This window comes from Phyllobates terribilis, unplaced genomic scaffold, assembly GCF_046119375.1.
Source record: "Phyllobates terribilis strain yellow unplaced genomic scaffold, ASM4611937v1 Scaffold_1__5_contigs__length_1240528914, whole genome shotgun sequence".
Classification (NCBI taxonomy): Eukaryota; Metazoa; Chordata; class Amphibia; order Anura; family Dendrobatidae; genus Phyllobates; species Phyllobates terribilis.
The window spans coordinates 1,011,379,408-1,011,398,813 of record NW_027362761.1 but is presented as its reverse complement, the minus strand read 5'-3'; the positions used below and the strand labels follow the sequence as shown (position 1 = coordinate 1,011,398,813).

Here is a 19,406-nt window from a genome sequence, read left to right as displayed (position 1 = left end):
TATGACAGAACAATCATATTAGCGTTCATTCTGTTCCCATCAGATTTTGTTGGCCCATGTAATCCGAACTGTGAACAATCAACAATTGGCTTGTGTATAGTAGATCATCGGGCATTATCGGGCCAAATTCCACCTGTCTACGTGGACCGTGACACAGTGACAGTCTAATAATACACTTAAATACTGAAGTAGTGCATTATACAAGTCATTGCCATATTTGTAACCACTCAAACTATAAAATACCTTGTTTTTTTTTTACCTGAACAGTTACCACTGTAATACAATGATGATAAAATCAGAAATTCTGGAATTTTGTTTTTATTATTTCTTCCTTAAAAAAAAAGATTAAAAATTAAAATGCCTGTATGGTATCTATAAAATATGCAACAAAAACCCTACGCCCTCACACAACTTGGTCACCATAGAAATATATTGGCCACACACCAGAGTTGCCAACCGTCCAGAAATTCCAGGACAGAAAGACACTTTTTTTTTGCCCTGTGCTTAAAGAAAAATTAAGGTTGTCTTGATTTTTTTTTACGCTGAAGACAGTCTACAGTGAATGCAGCTGATGTCTTCATATCAGAATTATGGACTGTAAATACGCATCGCTTATAATCTTTGATTTATTATAGTGTTCCTGTTTGTTTATAAAAAAATATTGTCTGTGATTTTTTTTGAAAAGCTGCCCTGAAAAAAATAAAAAGACAAGTTGGCAACCCTGCCGCACACACAAAACATTATGAAACCATGTAATGTTTCTGACTTCCAGAATAAAGTTAATGTCATTATTTCCACAAAGTAACCATGGGATGAGAAAAAACAAACTAAGAAATAATGCCAGAATGGCCGCTTTTTTTTTTTCTCTTCATCTTGCAAAACATGACACAAACCGTGTTTATAGCCCACAATAGTATTAAAGTCAATCAACTACAGCAAGTCCAGCAAAGGTAACGCTAACACCGCTCCATCCACAGAATAAAAGTTATAGCTCTCAGAATAAGGCCACCATTTTTTTTTCAATTGTTTTTGTTGTGCAAAAGCTCATAAAATATTCTAATAGAAATGGCTGACTCCACAGTAGGTTTAGACAAAAACAGGACAATGAGTTTTTATAGCTAAAGTGTTCCCTTTATTGCATATACAGTACATATAATGTAAAATATTAAACAATTCAAAAGACATAACACAATTGTACCTCTGCATAGGTCTATGGCTACACTGCTCTTACCCATAGTAAGGACAGACTGCACAGTTGCTATAAAATCATGCTCCCCTAACATAAATTTAGCATCACTGTAAAGAAAATGTTCAATACATATATATAATGTACACCAAAACACCATTAAAAGTCATAACGTATCCACAATAAACAAGTGCTCATACAGCTATGTCCATGGAAAACTCAAACGTTATGGCTCTCTATATGGAGGAATGACAAAGCTTAAAGTAAAAGCTGCACCATAAAGGCTAAGACCAGCCTCAGCAGTTTGCGGTTAAACAATGAAGGGACCATATTCTGGAGAAGTAGGGCCCCGCTTTCGCATCATTAAAATATGGTATGACTTTGATTGGCTGAGGTCAGACCTCTACTTCTATGCAGCACCCATGGTATCTCCCATAGCGGCATGCAGCACAAGACTCCTCCTAGAAACACCAAATACTGCAGGGCAGTACACAATATGTCCACAGCAGTGTCTACTCACAATGCCTCCATAGAAGCACCACTGTCAGAAGAATTGTCTGTTTCCGCCTCTGCCCCCACTGTGCTGTGCTTTCATGCTCTCAGTAACTGTGCTGATGATGCATGGTTGGCACTATCGGTGCTGTTTCTGCCTTATACTGATGCTCAGCACTGCCAGGCATCCATGCCTGAAACTGACACTTGCTGTTCTAGGGTAAGCAAAAAGTATTCCTGCAGTCTGGACTCTCATAATTTCTACGTATATTTTGTATATTATCATCTTCTGCTAAGAAAGTTTCACGTATTATGGCTCGGACTGCAAGAATGTAAAAGGTATATCACCCATTTTATGTGTTAGTTTCTCCTTAACGGAAATCCCCAGTATTTCATAGCGTTGCATTGTTCAGCTAATCGCATTAGAGTTGACATTAGCTCCATCATCCCTCGCCCCATCTGACCTCTGTGCTAATCCCTTCAGTTACTTGTGCTAGTTGGAAAGTCTTGCTCTCCTCTGTAATAATACATGTAGAATAACTGGTGCCAAAATCTAGTATAGAGCTTTATGTACCAAAGCTTTGCTGTAGCTTTCCATTTGTGAATGCACTAGAGACCTTGTTAGATTCTGCTGGTTGCTTTGACTATGTTGCAGATGTCAATCATTTACAATGACCTCTTTAGTATGTTCTCAATTTTTCAGTTTGTTTCCAATACAGAAGAATTTCATGCGTCCTCTCACAAGCGGAAGTACTAACCGGAGTAACAAGGGCATCTGCTGAATATGTTCTGCTTTGTGGTGTTATCCTGGTGGAGGTTTTTAGTACGACAAGTATTCAGATTTCAGACTCTACCTTTGTTTTTTATTTACCCATCAGCAGTAACATGTATCTCATGTATTTTGTAAGGTCTTCGGTGACAATGCTGTCCTCTACTACAGTAGCAGAAATTGCTTTACACGAGCCATTTACATTTTAGCCAAAGACCTGTCATATGAACATATGGTTCTATCCGAAAGCAGTATGTAAGACCAGTAGATAAGGAGCTGACTGTCTATGCATTTATTTTTTTTTTTGATTGATTACTATATTTTGCAGAGGAACATCTATTTCACCCTGAAAATACTGTGTTCAATTGTAATAGCCATGTAGTTCTGTGGTTGAATCAGCTGTTCCCATGCAAAAACAAGTGATTGTCTAAGGCTCTGTTCACACGTCCAGTTGTCATCTGTTTGTAACCGGTCTAGTATTTAAAGACAGGGCTGTGGAGTCGGAGCTGGAGTCGGTATAAAATGGACCGACTCCAACTCCTAAAATATATAATAAATTGGGTACAGTAGTGCAATGCAGTTTGTGAGGAATATTTTTTCATTAGAATTTGGGAAAGCTATGAAATGTCGTATAAATGTCTGTCCTATTCCTGATCTAAGGGTCTAGACTTTTAGCTGAGAAAAATGTGTCCTACCGTAAATTTATCACTTAAACATGAGCCGTGTATGAGGGAGTCGGAGGTTTGGCTTACTGACTCCACAGCCCTGTTTAAAGAAAAACCAACTGGATTAGTTAGAAACAGATTCAGGGTATATGCCCACGTAGCGTTTTTCAAGCGTATATGCTGCAGAATTTCCACAGCGGAAACGCTAGGTAATCCGCCCCCAATGGTCCCCAAGGGGAATCCGCATGTTCTATGCCCATGCTGCGGTTTTTGATGCACGCAAAAATCCGCACCATGTCAATTAATTTTGCGTTTCCGCAAGCGGAATTGCCTTTGCAATGCAATAAAAAACGCAAGGTAATTCCGCATGTGGAAAACGCACGATAAACGCGAGCGGAATTCCGCATGCGTTTATCCGGGAGAGGACATGCGGAAATGAAGCAGAAATTTTCTGCTTCATTTCCGCAACGTGGGCACATAGCCTCACAGTTTGGTTTCATTTTTTTTACGGATCAGTCTTTACTAGAGGTGTTTCTTTACATCTCTACCGCTGCTGTTTTAGGTTTGAACTCTGCTTTAAAAACAGATCAGTTAATGTCTGAAATAACTGACCACTGTCCGTTACGAGATTTCCTATAGACTTAAAGGCTTTTTTTTTTTTTTAAACTGATCTGTTTTCTATTCGTTGTTTTACCCAGACAAATTTGCGCTGACTGTTCTATGATCCAACTTTAAAAAAAAAAAAAAAAAGTGGATTGTGGTCACATAACATTTTTAAATTTTTTTGTCCCAATTCAAATGAATGATTGGCTCTTTTATTGGATCAGATTATATTTGTGTTTTTTTTGGCATCCTAAAAAAGGTGGAAATGCGAACATGGCCTAACAAGCAATTAGCTGCGTTTTTAGGCCTTGTTGGGGCTGTGACTTGATATCCATGTGCTCGACTTTGCTGCTGTAACATGCTGATCAAATAGGACCAAATGTTCATTACTATTAAATTACTTATTGCTATGTAATATATACTTCTATTATATCACTACACAGTGTGGGGGATGCAAGTATTTATACCTGAATTGCATCATTTACTCATAAGGAAAGATTTGGAAATACTGTACCAGGATAACATTCACGTTACTCACCCATTTAATATTCTGTCTTACTAAATTCTCATTAGTAATTTCTTCGCTTTCATTTTTTGCACAGTCCGAAGGGAAATGAACTAAATTACTGAGCTGTTTATAATCTGACATCCATTGATTCGGTGCACATATTGTGGTCTTCTTATTCTCTATGTGCTGGTGGAGTATGGGATCACAGGCGATAAAAAGCTCAGTTCTCCAGGATAAGTAAATTTAAGACACAGATCATCCTTTAATCAGCTTGTCATTTGGCAGTTCTTTGCTGTTGAAAAATCCTGATCCATTTTATCAGCAAAGCTATTGGCAATAGTAATCGGTGGTGGTCTAATGTCGTCACTCATTGATCTGGACACTTTTGTATCTTCTTTTTTCCTCTTTCTCTATGGTTAAACTAGCTTTTCTTCAAAGAATGTCTTTTCTTTAACTGTGTTTGTTTCCTTCTTCTCAGACGCCTCCTTGGCATTATCACAAAAAAAGATATACTCCGCCATATGGCCCAAATGGCAAACCACGACCCCGAGTTGATAATGTTCAACTGAACGCCATTTATGAAGAAGACGTAGAGGAGACTGAAGAGGAGGTCAGCTTACTGAAGGACTCACTGCCCTAATAGAGGAGTTGTATGAAAAACTGGAAAAAAAAATAAAGGTTGTTGCGACATTTTGCCTCCCTTACAAATTCAAGGGATGATCAAATTTGAGGCACCATGTGGGCTGCTCATGTAATGGGAATATGTTGTCAGTAGCGGGCAGTGTAATATCCTCCAGTGTATGGAAGTGACAAGGGCATGTCTGTTACAGGAGCGTACAAGACTCCATTAGTTTATGCTTGTTGAGAACAGGGAATAACCCAGAATTGAGCCATCCTTCAAGATTTGCTTCCCAATTTAATGTTGGGGGATAGAAAGTGTGTGCTGTCAACTGATTACACTTCACTTTTTGTACATTCCAGGACAGATTTTATTTCTTCTTATCTCTCCTTCGTCTGACACTCCTCTGCTATATTCCACGAGGAGACCCTTAAAGCAGCCATGTCTCATATTGAGATATACTGCCATTGAATCCAAAAATGTGCCATATAGCGCTTAGCTTGGTACAGAACTGCTGACATGTGCAGGGGGCAGACATCTCTTCCGCTAGACAGCTTACAAAAGTGGATGTGTTTATTTTATGCTCCGTTCCATGGCGTGAAGTGATTTATGCTATGTTATTTTTTGTATGCTGGAAGCGTTTCATCGACTAATGTTTTGCTGTGTTCAGGCCATTGTTAGACAGACCTTGAAGTGGATAGAGCCACTTTGATGATGAGCTGTGAAGACGTATTTTTGTTCTTTAATTTTCTGTCGTGGAGCCTTTGCACGGTATGATGCTTTAGGAAAATCGTGGAATACTACCCAAATCTATTACCTTCTGTATACTGCAAGCACTGACAACTGTTTATACTGCTCTACTTACAGTACATGATAGTGGAAATGTTCATCTGTATTTATATTCTGCTTGATGTTCAATCAGTCATGACAGTTTCAGGCAAACGGAGACAAAAAACTTGATACTTAATTGCACTAATTGCACATCTCTTAACTTTTGTGGTCCTTTGCCTTCCCTATGATGAGTCCTTGTTAAATCTGCTAGACACTGGACGCTAATTGTATTTGATATGTTTAATGTGAAAACAAATAGAAGTAATCATATGTGATCAAAGTGACAAAAACTTAGCCCCACAAACCATAACTTTTTAGAAAAACCATTTCTATCCTATCAAACTTAAAATCTCTTTTCATTTGATCAGTATGCATGAACCATATTTAAAGCACAGCAACACCAACTTCCTCACGGTAATGCTGAGGCCTAAAAGTGGTAAAATACCTCTAAATGAGCAATAACACACAATAGCCAAAACTAAAATGGTAATTTTAATTAATGGAGAAACTGTGGAACTACTAGCCAATAAAGATGGCTGCTGCCACTTGACCCCAAGTTTGTGATTAGATATTCCATTATTAAGGAGCGAATTGTGCTCGATGCCATCACAGGAAACATCGTGGGGTTATGGCTTCAGCTGGTTGCCTCCGCTGCTGTCGGGTAAAATAAAAAATATTGTAATAATCCTTGGAAATTGTATTTGTATTCTGATGAGCCTTAAGTCTAAAGTTTTGCGTTGTAAGAGGACCATCTGATTCTTCATAATGGGATCTCATGAGCAATAGATCTGTACCAAGGATTGTTATAAGTCTGATAGCAGTAGCATGAATGCTGTTCTAGAGGAAGTTACTATTCGGGCATTCTGATTATATCATCTACATTACAAACCAACTGGAAATGACAAGTGGAGGTGCTCTGTATTGTGGAAATCCAAATAAACTTATTGGGGAAACTGTATTGTCTTGCCTGTTTGTGTTGTCTTTATGTTCACCATAGCCCTGATCAGTCAGTGTGAGAAGAACTAGATGAGCCATGAGAATCTGTGGGTAGCAACGTGGCTGAAAAGAAATCCTGACAAAACTTTTGAAGAAGTCTGTCATCACTGAGCCATTGCTTTCATTTTCTGCCATGCACTGGAAAAATGAAAACTTGGATATTCTTGCTGTATTGTCAGCATTTGTTTTTATTAATAACGCCATACATGAGCAAAATCAATGCTATTGTTTCAAACTGTATAACTACTGAACCGGAACTCCTAACCTCTGCTGTACATGATAGATATAGATTATATATACTGCTGAAAAAAAATAAAGGGAACACTCAACACATCCAAGATCTGAATGAATGAAATATTCTCATTGAATACTTTGTTCTGTACAAAGTTGAAGGTGCTGACAACAAAATCATACAAAAATCATCAATGGAAATCAAATTTATTAACCAATGGAGGCCTGGATTTGGAGTCACCCGCCAAAATTAAAGTTGAAAAACACACTACAGGCTGATCCAACTTTTGATGTAATGTCCTTAAAACAAGTCAAAATGAGGCTCAGTATTGTGTGTGGCTTCCACGTGCCTGTATGACCTCCCTACAACGCCTGGGCCTGCTCCTGATGAGGTTGCAGATGGTCTCCTGTGGGATCTCCTCCCAGACCTGGACTAAAGCATCCGCCAACTCCTGGACAGTCTGTGGTGCAACGTGACGTTGGTGGATGGAGCGAGACATGATGTCCCAGATGTGCTCAATCAGATTCAGGTCTGGGGAACGGGTGGGCCAGTCCCTAGCTTCAATGCCTTCATCTTGCAGGAACTGCTGACACACTCCAGCTACATGAGGTCTGGCATTGTCCTGCATTAGGAGGAACCCAGGGCCAACCGCACCAGCATATGGTCTTACAAGGGGTCTGTGGATCTCATCTCGGTACCTAATGGCAGTCAGGCTACCTCTGACGAGCATATGGAGGGCTGTGCGGCCCTCCAAAGAAATGCCACCCCACACCATTACTGACCCACTGTCAAACCGGTCATGCTGAAGGATGTTGCAGGCAGCAGATCGCTCTCCATGGCGTCTGCAGACTCTGTCACGTCTGTCACATGTGCTCAGTGTGAACCTGCTTTCATTTGTGAAGAGTCCAATCCTGGCGTTCTGTGGCAAGTGCCAAGCGTCCTGCATGGTGTTGGGCTGTGAACACAACCCCCATCTGTGGACGTCGGTCCCTCATACCACCCTCATTGAGACGGTTTCTAACCGTTTGTGCAGACATATGCACATTTGTGGCCTGCTGGAGGTCATTTTGCAGGGCTCTGGCAGTGTTCCTCCTTGCACAAAAGCAGAGGTAGCGGTCCTGCTGCTGGGTTGTTGCCCTCCTACGACCCCCTCCACGTCTCCTGGTGTACTTGCCTGGTAGCGCCTCCAGCCTCTGGACACTACGCTGAGAGAGACAGCAAACCTGCTTGCCACAGTTCGCTTTGATGTGCCATCCTGGATGAGCTGCACTCCCTGAGCAACTTCTGTGGGTTGTAGAGTCCGTCTCATGCTACCACAAGTGTAAAAGCACAACCAACATTCAAAAGTGACCAAAACATCAGCCAGAAAGCTGGTACTGAGATGTGGTCTGTGGTCCCCACCTGCAGAACCACTTCTTTATTGAGGGTGTCTTGATAATTGTCAATTTCCATCTATTCCATTTGCACAACAGCATGTGAAATTGATCAGTGTTGCTTCCTAAGTGGACAGTTTGATTTCACAGAAGTTTGATTTACTTGGATTTATATTCTGCTGTTTAACCCCTTTACCCCGGAGGGTGGTTTGCACGTTAATGACCAGGCCAATTTTTACAATTCTGACCACTGTCACTTTATGAGGTAATTACTCTGGAACGCTTCAACGGATCCCCCTGATTCTGAAATTGTTTTTTCGTGACATATTGTACTTCATGATTTTGGTAAAATTTCTTCGATATCACTTGCGTTTATTTGTGAAAAAAACGTAAATTTGGTGAAAATTTAGAAAATTTTGCTATTTTTAAAACTTGAATTTTTATGCCCTTAAATCAGAGAGATATGTCACACAAAATACTTAATAAATAACATTACCCACATGTCTACTTTACATCAGCACAATTTTGGAACCAAATTTTTTTTTTGTTAGGGAGCTATAAGGGTTAAAAGTTGACCAGCGATTTCTCATTTTTACAACAAAATTTACAAAACCATTTTTTTAGGGACCACATCACATTTGAAGTCACTTTGAGAGGTCTTTATGACAGAAAATACCCAAAAGTGACACCATTCTAAAAACTGCACCCCTCAAGGTGCTCAAAACCACATTCAAGAACTTTATTAACCCTTCAAGTGCTTCACAGGAATTTTTGGAATGTGGAAGAAAAAAATGAACATTTAATTTTTTTCACAAAAATGTTACTTTAGACCCAATTTTTTTTATTTTCACAGGGGTAACAAGAAAAAATGGACCCCAAAATTTGTTGTGCAATTTCCCCTGGGCACGCAGATACCCCATATGTGGGGAAAAACCACTGTTTGGGCGCAGGGCTTGGAAGGGAAGGAGCGCCATTTGACTTTTTGATTGCAAAATTTGCTTGAATAATTAGCGGACGCCATGTTGCGTTTGGAGAGCCCCTGATGTGCCTAAACAGTGGAGCTCCCCCACAAGTGACCCCATTTTGGAAACTAGACCCCCCAAGGCACCTATCTAGATGCATAGTGAGCACTTGGAACCCCCAGGTGCTTCACAAATTGATTCGTAAAAATGAAAAAGTATTTTTCCACTTTTTCATTTTTACGAATCAATTTGTGAAGCACCTGGGGGTTCCAAGTGCTCACTATGCATCTAGATAAGTGCCTTGGGGGGTCTAGTTTCCAAAATGGGGTCACTTGTGGGGGAGCTCCAATGTTTAGGCACACAGGGACTCTCCAAATGCAACATGGTGTCCTCTAACAAATTGAATGGAAAATCAGCTCAGATTGTTAGCGGACACCATGTTGCGTTTGGAGAGCCCCTGATGTGCCTAAACAGTGGAGCTCCCCCACAAGTGACCCCATTTTGGAAACTGTACCCCTCATGGATTTTATTAAGGGGTATAGTGAACATTTTGAACCCAGAGGTACGACACAGAATTTGATAACATTAGGCCATCATATTGAAAAAGTTGTCATTAGTCTTGAGCGCAAGTGCTCGCTACTTGAGTTTGCATCGGGTACTCAGGTATGCACCATGTACTGCGTGTTCTCCAGTGACATGCTCGAGTCCCTGCCCCGCATGTTTCACTGTTATTAGACACCCAAAAAAAAACATGCGGGGATCGCTCGTGCATGGCAGGCAATCCCCGCAAATTTTTTTTTGGCCACGAAGCATATGGGGCTGAGATTCGAGCATGTCACTCAAATACGCACGATACTCAATGCATACCAGAGCACCCGATGCAAACTCAAGTAGCGAGCACTTGCGCTCAACACTAGTCGCCATATCGTCATCTTTTTTTCTTGCTTTTGAAAAAAATCACAACCCCATCACAACCCTAACCCCTAACCCAGCCCAACCCTAACCCTAGCACAAACCTAACCCGAGAGTTTATTTTTTACGCCGTTCCTCGTGCGGTATAAGTGATTAGACGACTTTATTCTTCGGGTCGGTGCGATTACAGCGATACCAGAATCATATGCGGTTTTTATGACTGACAGCTGTCACACACCAAAAGACGCATTTTTTGTAAAATCTAGTTTTTGCATCGCCATATTTTGAGAGCTATAATTTTTCCAGATTTTGGCAGACAGTCATGTGACGGCTTGTTGTTTGGGGGATGAGTTGACGTTGTTATTGATGCCATTTTCAGGTACATGACATGTTTTGATCGCTTTCTATTCAGATTTTTGGGAGGCAGAATAAACAAAAACCAACAATTCAGGAATTGTTTTTTTTGTTTTTTTTTTTATTCTGTTCCGCGTGTGGTAAAATTGATAAGGCAGCTTTATTCTTCGGGTCAGTACGTTTACAGCGGTACCACATTTATATCGTTTTTCTATGTTTTGCACTTTTACATAATAAAAGCAATTTTATAGAAAAAAATATTTTTTAGCATCGCTTTATTCTGAGCGCTATAACTTTTTTATTTTTCGGCTGATGAAGCTGTATGGCGGCTTGTTTTTTGCGGGACGAGATGACGTTTTCAGCGGTACCATTTTTATTTATATTTGTCTTTTTGATCGCGTGTTATTCCATTTTTTGTTTGGCGGTATGGTGATAAAGCATTGTTTTTTGCTTCGTTTTTTTTTTTTTTTTTTTTACCGTGTTCACTGAAGGGGTTAACTAGTGGGACAGTTTTATAGGTCAGGTCGTTCCGGACGTGGCGATACCAAATATGTGTACTTTTATTGTTTTTTTTTTTTATAATATTTATTGATGGGTACATTATAGTTTTATTTTTGGTGGATTATTTTATTTTTTTTTTTTTTAAATATTTTTATAATTTTTTTTTTTTTTTTTTTTCACTTTATGAAAGTTTTTTTACTTTTTTACTTTGTCCCACTATGGGACTTTCACTTTTTTTTCTCTGATCGCCTGCATGGCACAGGAATGGAGCACCATCCCTGTGCCATGCAGGCTGTCAGCGCTGGACAGGGAGAAGATAGTTTGGAGATGCACTGCGCATGTCCAAAAAATCTTCCTGCTGTCTAGTGACCCAGATGTTGTCATGACGACATCGGGTCGTCATGGCAACATCCTGGAAGCCACGGCAGACAGCGCTGGAGGCCGGAAGAGGAGGTGAGTATCGGCTATCACCTCCCCTTGCCACCGCAATGCTGCGATCGACTTCGATCGCAGCATTGCGGGGGTTAATGTGCCGGGAGCGGTGCGGGACCGCTCCCTACACATAGTACCGGGTGTCAGCTGTGACAATCAGCTGACACCCGGCGGCGATCGCGCCCGCACAGCCTGTGTGCGGGCGAAATCGCCAGGGCGTATAAATACGTATCTGGTCCATAAGTCCCAGGGCACAGATACGTACTAATACGCCCTATGTCGTAAAGGGGTTAAATGTTCCCTTTATTTTTTTGAGCAGCTTGTGTGTATATACAGTACAGACCAAAAGTTTGAACACACCTCATTTAACCCCTTACCAACCCAAGGTGGTTTGCACGTTAATGACCAGGCCAATTTTTACAATTCTGACCACTGTCCCTTTATGAGGTAATTACTCTGGAACTCTTCAGCGGATCCCCCTGATTCTGAGATTGTTTTTTCATGACATATTGTACTTTATGATAGTGGTAAAATTTCTTCAATATCATTTGCGTTTATTTGTGAAAAAAAGACGGAAATTTGGCGAAAATTTAGAAAATTTTGCAATTTTCAAAATTTTAATTTTTATGCCCTTAAATCAGAAAGATATGTCACACAAAATAGTTAATAAATAACATTTCCCACATGTCTACTTTACATCAGCACAATTTTGGAACCAAAATTTTTTTTTATTGGGGAGCTAAAAGTTGACAAGTGATTTCTCATTTTTCCAACAAAATTTACAAAACCATTTTTTTAGGGACCACATCATATTTAAAGTCACTTTGAGGGGTCTTTATGACAGAAAATACCGAAAAGTGATACCATTCCAAAACTGCACCCCTCAAGGTGCTCAAAACCACATTCAAGAACTTTATTAACCCTTCAGGTGCTTCACAGGAATTTTTGGAATGTGGAAGAAAAAATTTAACATTTAACTTTTATCGGTCGACCATGAGAGCACCACGAGAGAGGGGATCCGCCCACCAAGGACAGAAAACCTACAGGCTTAAAAGGGGGCGGCCCTCCCTCTCGCCTCAGCTTGGTTTCCTGTCCTTGATGGAGGGAACCTATTGCAGGCTCGTGGAAGATCTGGATGGCGACGGCTGTCGAGCAGCGCCCCTATCTTGGATCTGCAGCTCCAGCGTATGTGAGTGCACCCCTGTCTGGGAGTGACACAGCATTTTTTTGCACCGGATATGCAGGGGAGCTGCGCCCCTATCTGGGGTGGCAGCCCTTTTATCTGCTTCAGCCAGATTGCGCTTTCTGTAGAGGAGTCTGCCCTGGTTGGGATCCGGATTGCAGTGGGACTGCGCCCCTATCTAGGGTGGCAAGCCCACCATCGCCCTGGAGATGCGAGTTGCGTGGGGTGTTGTCCCCATCGACACCCGGCGGAGTTCGGCGCGCCGGGTCTGAGGCCGTCTGCGAACCTCCGCCCCGACCAGGAGCGGGCCGCTGGAGAGCGGTGCCCCTTCCAGAGGTAGCAGGCCATGGGCAGGCCCTACCTGGGAGCGCCGGCGGTATATGAGGCATCCTCGTGTGGGCGCGCACTTCCATCCTCCTGTAAGTCGCGGCCTGATGACGTCACCGCGCCTCGAGGACATCATGTGACCGGAACCCGGAAGTCCGGTTACTGGCATCTGTTTGTTAGTGCGGTATTAACCGCGATGCATGCGTCCCTGAAAAAAAAAAAAAGAAAAAAACAGTTGTCCGTGCATAAGTGGAGAAGCTGCTGTGGATCTGCGCCCCTGTCTGGGGTCGAGAGCTCCAGTTCCATGCATCAGTGGAGAAGCTGCTGTGGACCTGCGCCCCTGTCTGGGGTCGACAGCTCCAGTTCCATGCATCAGTGGAGAAGCCCTGCCTGGGATTAACCACCCCAGTATTGCTCAGGCATGGACGGATGGAGAGGAACAGGCCTGTGACTCGTTCCTGCCTCCGAATCCGTACAGCTGGTGGTGAGTGATCTTCGTGAATGTTTACCTTGATTATGGGGCCCTTTCCTTGTTATGGATACTAGGAAAGGCTGAAGGATGTTTGCGCAAAACTCAAAATTGGGTGTGTGTGCGCTCTGTAATACCCCATCTGGGCCAAGGGCATCGTGCTTTAAAATTGGCTTCAGGACGGAAGCTGGACCTTAGACCTCTAGGCTAAAGTGAGCCACATGTCTGGGCCGCACAGAGCCTCATGATTGGCCTTCAGAATTTACCACAAAAATGAGCCTCAATCTGCTCAGTAAATGTTAAACTAACACTGAGGGTTTTACTGTTGTCCTCCAGTCTGTTTACTCCATCCATAGGACGGCACATGGTGTTAATACAGCACATGGCCTCTGTGAAGGTCTGCTGTCCAGCTGCATCTCATCAGTTGGCTCCTTCGGGTGGGGCTAGTCTGACAATTGAGATTTACCACCCAAAGGAAAGGTTTATCCTTCATTCAGATGGATTACTCTTTTAAATATAAATCTGAGCGCAGTGCCTCACAGCGCCTTATAAAGCCTCTTTGCGCTTCACAAAAAGCACACCATAGTGCCTCATAGCATAGCGCTTTATAGCACATCATAGTGCCTCACCTCTTGGCACATTATAGTGTCTCATTGCACATCATAGTGCGTCATGGCATAGCGCTTTATAGCACATCATAGTGCCTCACAGCGCTTCATGGCACATCATAGTGACCCATGGCACATCATAGGGCCTCATGGCATAGCGCCTCATGGCACATCATAGTGCATCATAGCATAGCTCTTCATAGCACATCATAGTGCCTCGCCTCATGGCACATCATAGTGCCTCATGGCACATCATAGTGCGTCATAGCATAGCGCTTTATAGCACATCTTGGCACATCAAAGCATGGTGCCTCACGGCACATCATAGCAGGTGCCTCACGGCACATCATAGCATGGTGCCTCACGGCACATTATAGCATAGTGCCTCACGGCACATTATAGCATGGTGCCTCACGGCATAGCTTTCATGTCACTTAATAGTGCCTCGTGGCACATAGCGCTTCACAGTGCCGCATAACGCATATTAGTGTCTCAAAGCACATCATAGTGCCGTATAGCGTCTCATAGTGCTTTATAGTGCCTCATGGCATAGTGCCTCATAGCACTTCATAGCGCCTTATGGCTCTTCATAGCATAACATATCATAGTGACTCATAGCATACCATAATGCCTTATGGTGCATTCATAGTGCCGTATAGTACCTGTTAGTACCTCATAGCGATTCACAGTGCCTTTTAGTACCTAATGGGGCCTCATAGCATCTCTCTTCAGGGTGCCCCTGTGCCTTGTAGTGCTTTTATAGGGTGTCTGTACCTCATAGTTCCTCTTTGTAAAGGTACAGGGGAAAAAAAAAAAAAAAAAAAAAGAGGAATTTGATTGAAATCTGGTGGCGGAGGGGTGGATCAAGGCCTATTTAACTGGCCAGGCACCACTGTTCAGGGCTTCCCAGCTTCATTCTCCCTATCATGGAGTTTGATAGTGAACAGCAGCAAGTTGAGCAGCCGCCATCTCCACCATCTCAGCGGCGGTTTGGGGAGCCCCAAAAGGTGCATCGTCCGCGTGTTTCTGGTAATGCCCGGTCCTCAGGAAAACGAGGTTCGGCGTCTAAGGCCAGTCATCACGGCTCCAGCAGGATGGACGATTCTGCAGCCTTCAGGGATGATCCCCCGGCTGGGAAGGGTCCTTCCTCCAAATCGGTACCAGCCTTTTGAGCCACCTGGATTTCGGAATGCCATCTCCTTTCCTTAATGGCCCTCTACATCAAAGGAAAAGAAAACAATGGGGTCTTCCGGTGGTAGATCTCTTTGCCACAAGGCTAAATCGAAAGACAAAGCCATTTTGCTCCCTAAATCCCAGAGAAAACCCCCTGGCAGTAGACTCTCTCCAAATAGCTTGGGATTTCAGTCTGGCCTACGCCTTCCCCATATTCAATCTCCTTCCCATGGTTCTAAGAAAGATTAGAGAGGACAAGGCGAGGGTCCTTCTGGTCGCCCCCTTTTGGCCCAGGAGGCCCTGGTTCTCATGCCTGAGGAACATGTCCATCTCCGATCCTTGGGTCCTACCAGAAATCCCGGATCTCCTCAGCCAGGGTCCGATACTCCATCCTCAAGCTCCTGGCCTCCACTTGACGATGGGGAACTTGAGAGGTCCCTGTTAGAACGCAAAGGATTCTCCCAAGATCTAGTGACTACACTAATGCATAGTAGAAAACTTGTCACGACCAGGATTTACACTAGAACTTGGAAAACATTTTTTTTTTTTTAATCTTTCTCTGGTTCTACAGTTGGTACGGGAGCTCCAATTAGTAAAATTTTTGAATTTTTACAGAAGGGCCTCGAGATGGGGTTGGCGACAAGCAGCCTTAAAGTCCAAGTCTCTGCATTAGGTGCTCTATATAACTGTGACTTGGCAGGGAATTACTGGATTTCTCGCTTTATCAGAGCTGTGTTTAGATCCAGACCGGTTATCAAAAGCAATTTGGTACCCTGGGAACTAAATTTAGTTCTAAAAGCATTAACCGGTTCACCTTTTGAACCAATAGAGTCGGCATCTCTTAAGTCCATCTCCCTTAAAACAGCGCTTCTAATAGCTCTAACATCAGCTAGATGGGTTAGTGATATCTAGGCTCTGTCTTCAGGCCCACCTTTCACTCAAATCCTGGACGATAGAATAATTCTTAGAACGGACCCGGCATATCTCCCTAAAGTAGTTTCCCGTTTCCATAGACTCCAGGAAATAATACTTCCTCGTTCTATTCTAATCCAAGTAAACAAAAAGAAGCAGAGTTCCATACCTTAGATGTAAGGAGATGTGTGATTTAGTACCTGTCGGTCACCCAGGCCTTCAGGAAAGATAGTTCCTTATTTATCTCCTTCCAAGGGGTTAGAAAGGGGCTTAAGGTTACTAAATCCACCATAGCTAGGTGGATCAGGGAGGCGATTACTCTAGCCTATGTCTCCAGCGGTGAGGAAGCGCCACAGGGGTTGAAGGCTCACTCTACCTGGGCGGTGGCAACCTCATGGGCAGAGAAGACTGGTGTCTCGATGGAAGACATATGTAAGGCTGCTACCTGGTCTTCTCCATCTACCTTCTATAGGCACTATAGACTGGATTTGGGTGTTTCATCCAACCTCACATTTGGGAGAAGGGTTCTCCAGGCTGTGGTCCCTCCCTAGACTTTTTCATCTCTGCAATTCTCTCGTGGTGCTGTCATGGTCGACCGATAAAGTCATAAGTTACTTACCGGTAACAGGATTTTTCGGAGACCATGACAGCACCCTTATATTCCCTCCCTTCACCTAATGGGAGCACTCCTCATCTATTAATTACAACCTTTTCTCACTTATTGGTGTTGTATAAAAATGTTATTTTTATGATTGTTTTGCTATGTCTACTAACCTGGCGGTCCTCTCAATGCTCTGTAATCCAAACTGAGGCGAGAGGGAGGGCCGCCTCCTTTTAAGCCTGTAGGTTTCCTGTCCTTGGTGGGCGGATCCCCTCTCTCGTGGTGCTGTCATGGTCTCCGAAAAATCCCGTTACCGGGAAGTAACTTATGACTTTTTCACAAAAATGTTACTTTAGACCCAATTTTTTTTATTTTTGCAGGGGTAATAGGAAAAAATGTACCCCAAAATTTGTTGTGCAGTTTCTCCTGAGTAAGCAGATACCCCATATGTGGGGGAAAACCACTGTTTGGGCGCACGGCAGGGTTCGGAAGGGAAGGAGCGCCATTTGACTTTTTGAATGTAAAATTTACTTGAATAATTAGCAGACGCCATTTTGCATTTGGGAAGCCCCTGATGTGCCTAAACAGTGGAAACCCCCCACAAGTGACACCATTTTGGAAACTAGACCCCTCAGGGAACTTATCTAGATGTGTGGTGAGCACCTTGAACCCCCAAGTCCTTTACAGAAGTTTATAACATGGAGCCGTGAAAATAAAAAAATCTAACTTTTTCCACAAAAATGATGTTTTAGCCCCAATTTTTTTATTTTCACAAGGGTAAGAGGAGAAAATGGACCCCAAAAACTTTTGTGCAATTTCTGCTGAGTACGCCAATACCCCATATGTGCGGAAAATACAGTGTTTGGGCGCACGGCAGAGTTCAGAAGGGAAGGAGCACTGTGACTATTTGAACGCAAAATCGTCTGGAATCGAGAGCGGATGCCATGTCGCATTTGGAGAGCCCCTGAGTTGCCTAAATAGTTGAAACCCCCCACAAGTGACCCCATTTTGGAAACTACACCCCTCAAGGATTTTATCAAGGGGTATAGTGAACATTTTGAACCCAGAGGTACGACACAGAATTTGATGACATTAGGTCATCATATTGAATAAGTTGTCATTAGTCTTGAGCGCAAGTGCTCGCTACTTGAGTTTGCATTGGGTACTCAGGTATGCACCATGTATCATGGGTGCTCAAGTGAAATGCTCGAGTCCCCGCCCGCATGTTTCACTGTTATTAGACACCCCAAAAAAAACATGCGGGGATCGCTCGTGCATGGCAGGCAATTCCTGCGAGGTGTTTTTGGCCACAGAGCATATGGGGCGGAGACTGGAGCACCCGCGATACTCAGTGCATACCCGAGCACCCGATGCAAACTCAAGTAGCGAGCACTTGCGCTCAACACTAGTTGCCATATCGTCATCTTTTTTTTTTTTTTTTTTTTTTTACTTTTGAAAAAAAAAAACAACTCTAACCCCAACCCTAACATTAGCACAACCCTAACCCCAGCCCTAGCGTTTATTTTTTACGCCGTTCCTAGTGCGGTATAAGTGATTAGATGACCTTATTCTTCGGGTCGGTGCGACTACAGAGATACCAGAATCATATCGGGTTTTTCTGATTGACAGCTGTCACACACTAAAAGACACATATTTTGTAAAATCTAGTTTTTGCATCGCCATATTTTGAGAGCTATAATGTTGCCATATTTTGGCCGAAAGAGTCATGTGACGGCTTGTTTTTTGTGGGATGAGTTAACGTTTTTATTGGTGCCATTTTCAGGCACATGACATTTTTTGATCCCTTTCTATTTCGGCTTTTGGGAGGCAGAATAAACAAAAACCAACAATTCAGGAATTGTTTTTTTTTTTTTTTTTATTCTACTCCGCGTGTGGTAAAATTGATAAGGCAGCTTTATTCTTCGAGTCAGTACATTTACAGTGGTACCACATTTATATCGTTTTTCTATGTTTTGGCGCTTTTACACATTAAAAGCTATTTTATAGAAAAAAATATTTTTTTGCATAGCTTTATTCTGAGAGCTATAACTTTTTGATTTTTCGGATGATGGAGCTGTATGGCGGCTTGTTTTTTGCGGGACAAGATGACGTTTTCAGCGGTACCATTTTTATTTATATTCGTCTTTTTGATCGCGTGTTATTCCATTTTTTGTTTGGCGGTATGGTGATAAAGCATTGTTTTTTGCTTCGTTTTTTTTTTTTTTTTTTTTACCTTGTTCACTGAAGGGGTTAACTAGTGGAACAGTTTTATAGGTCAGGTCGTTACGGACACGGCGATACCAAATATGTGTACTTTTATTGTTTGTTTTTTTTCATAATTATTGATGGGTATGTTATATTTTTATTTTTGGTGGATTATTTTTTTTTTATATTTTTACAATTTTTTTTTTTTTTTTTCACTTTATGAAAGTTTTTTTACTTTGTCCCACTCTGGGACTTTCACTTTTTTTAATTTTGATTGCCTGCATAGCATAGGGATGGAGCACCATCCCTGTGCCATGCAGGCAGTCAGCGATGCACAGTGAGAAGATTGTTTGGTCATGCACTGGGCATGACCAAACAATCTTCCTGCTGTCTGGTGACCTGGATGTTGTCATGACGACATCGGGTCGTCATGGCAACACCCGGGAAGCCGCGGCAGACGGCGCTGGAGGCCGGAAGGGGAGGTGAGTATACT

The 19,406-nt window shown here is 42.5% G+C and overlaps 1 protein-coding gene across 6 annotated transcripts in view; it reads left to right on the top strand.

Annotated features, from left to right (window-relative positions):
* The window catches only part of CLCN3 (chloride voltage-gated channel 3), a 167,469-nt gene extending 160,838 nt beyond the window's left edge, over positions 1-6,631 (top strand). For all 6 annotated transcript variants that reach the window (XM_073644053.1, XM_073644029.1, XM_073644037.1 and 3 more), the window contains one exon: positions 4,702-6,631. In XM_073644053.1, the coding sequence (XP_073500154.1) occupies positions 4,702-4,792 (91 nt within the window). In that variant the 3' untranslated portion in view covers positions 4,793-6,631. The remainder of the gene's footprint in view (positions 1-4,701) is intronic.
* The last annotated feature ends 12,775 nt before the right edge of the window (positions 6,632-19,406 follow it).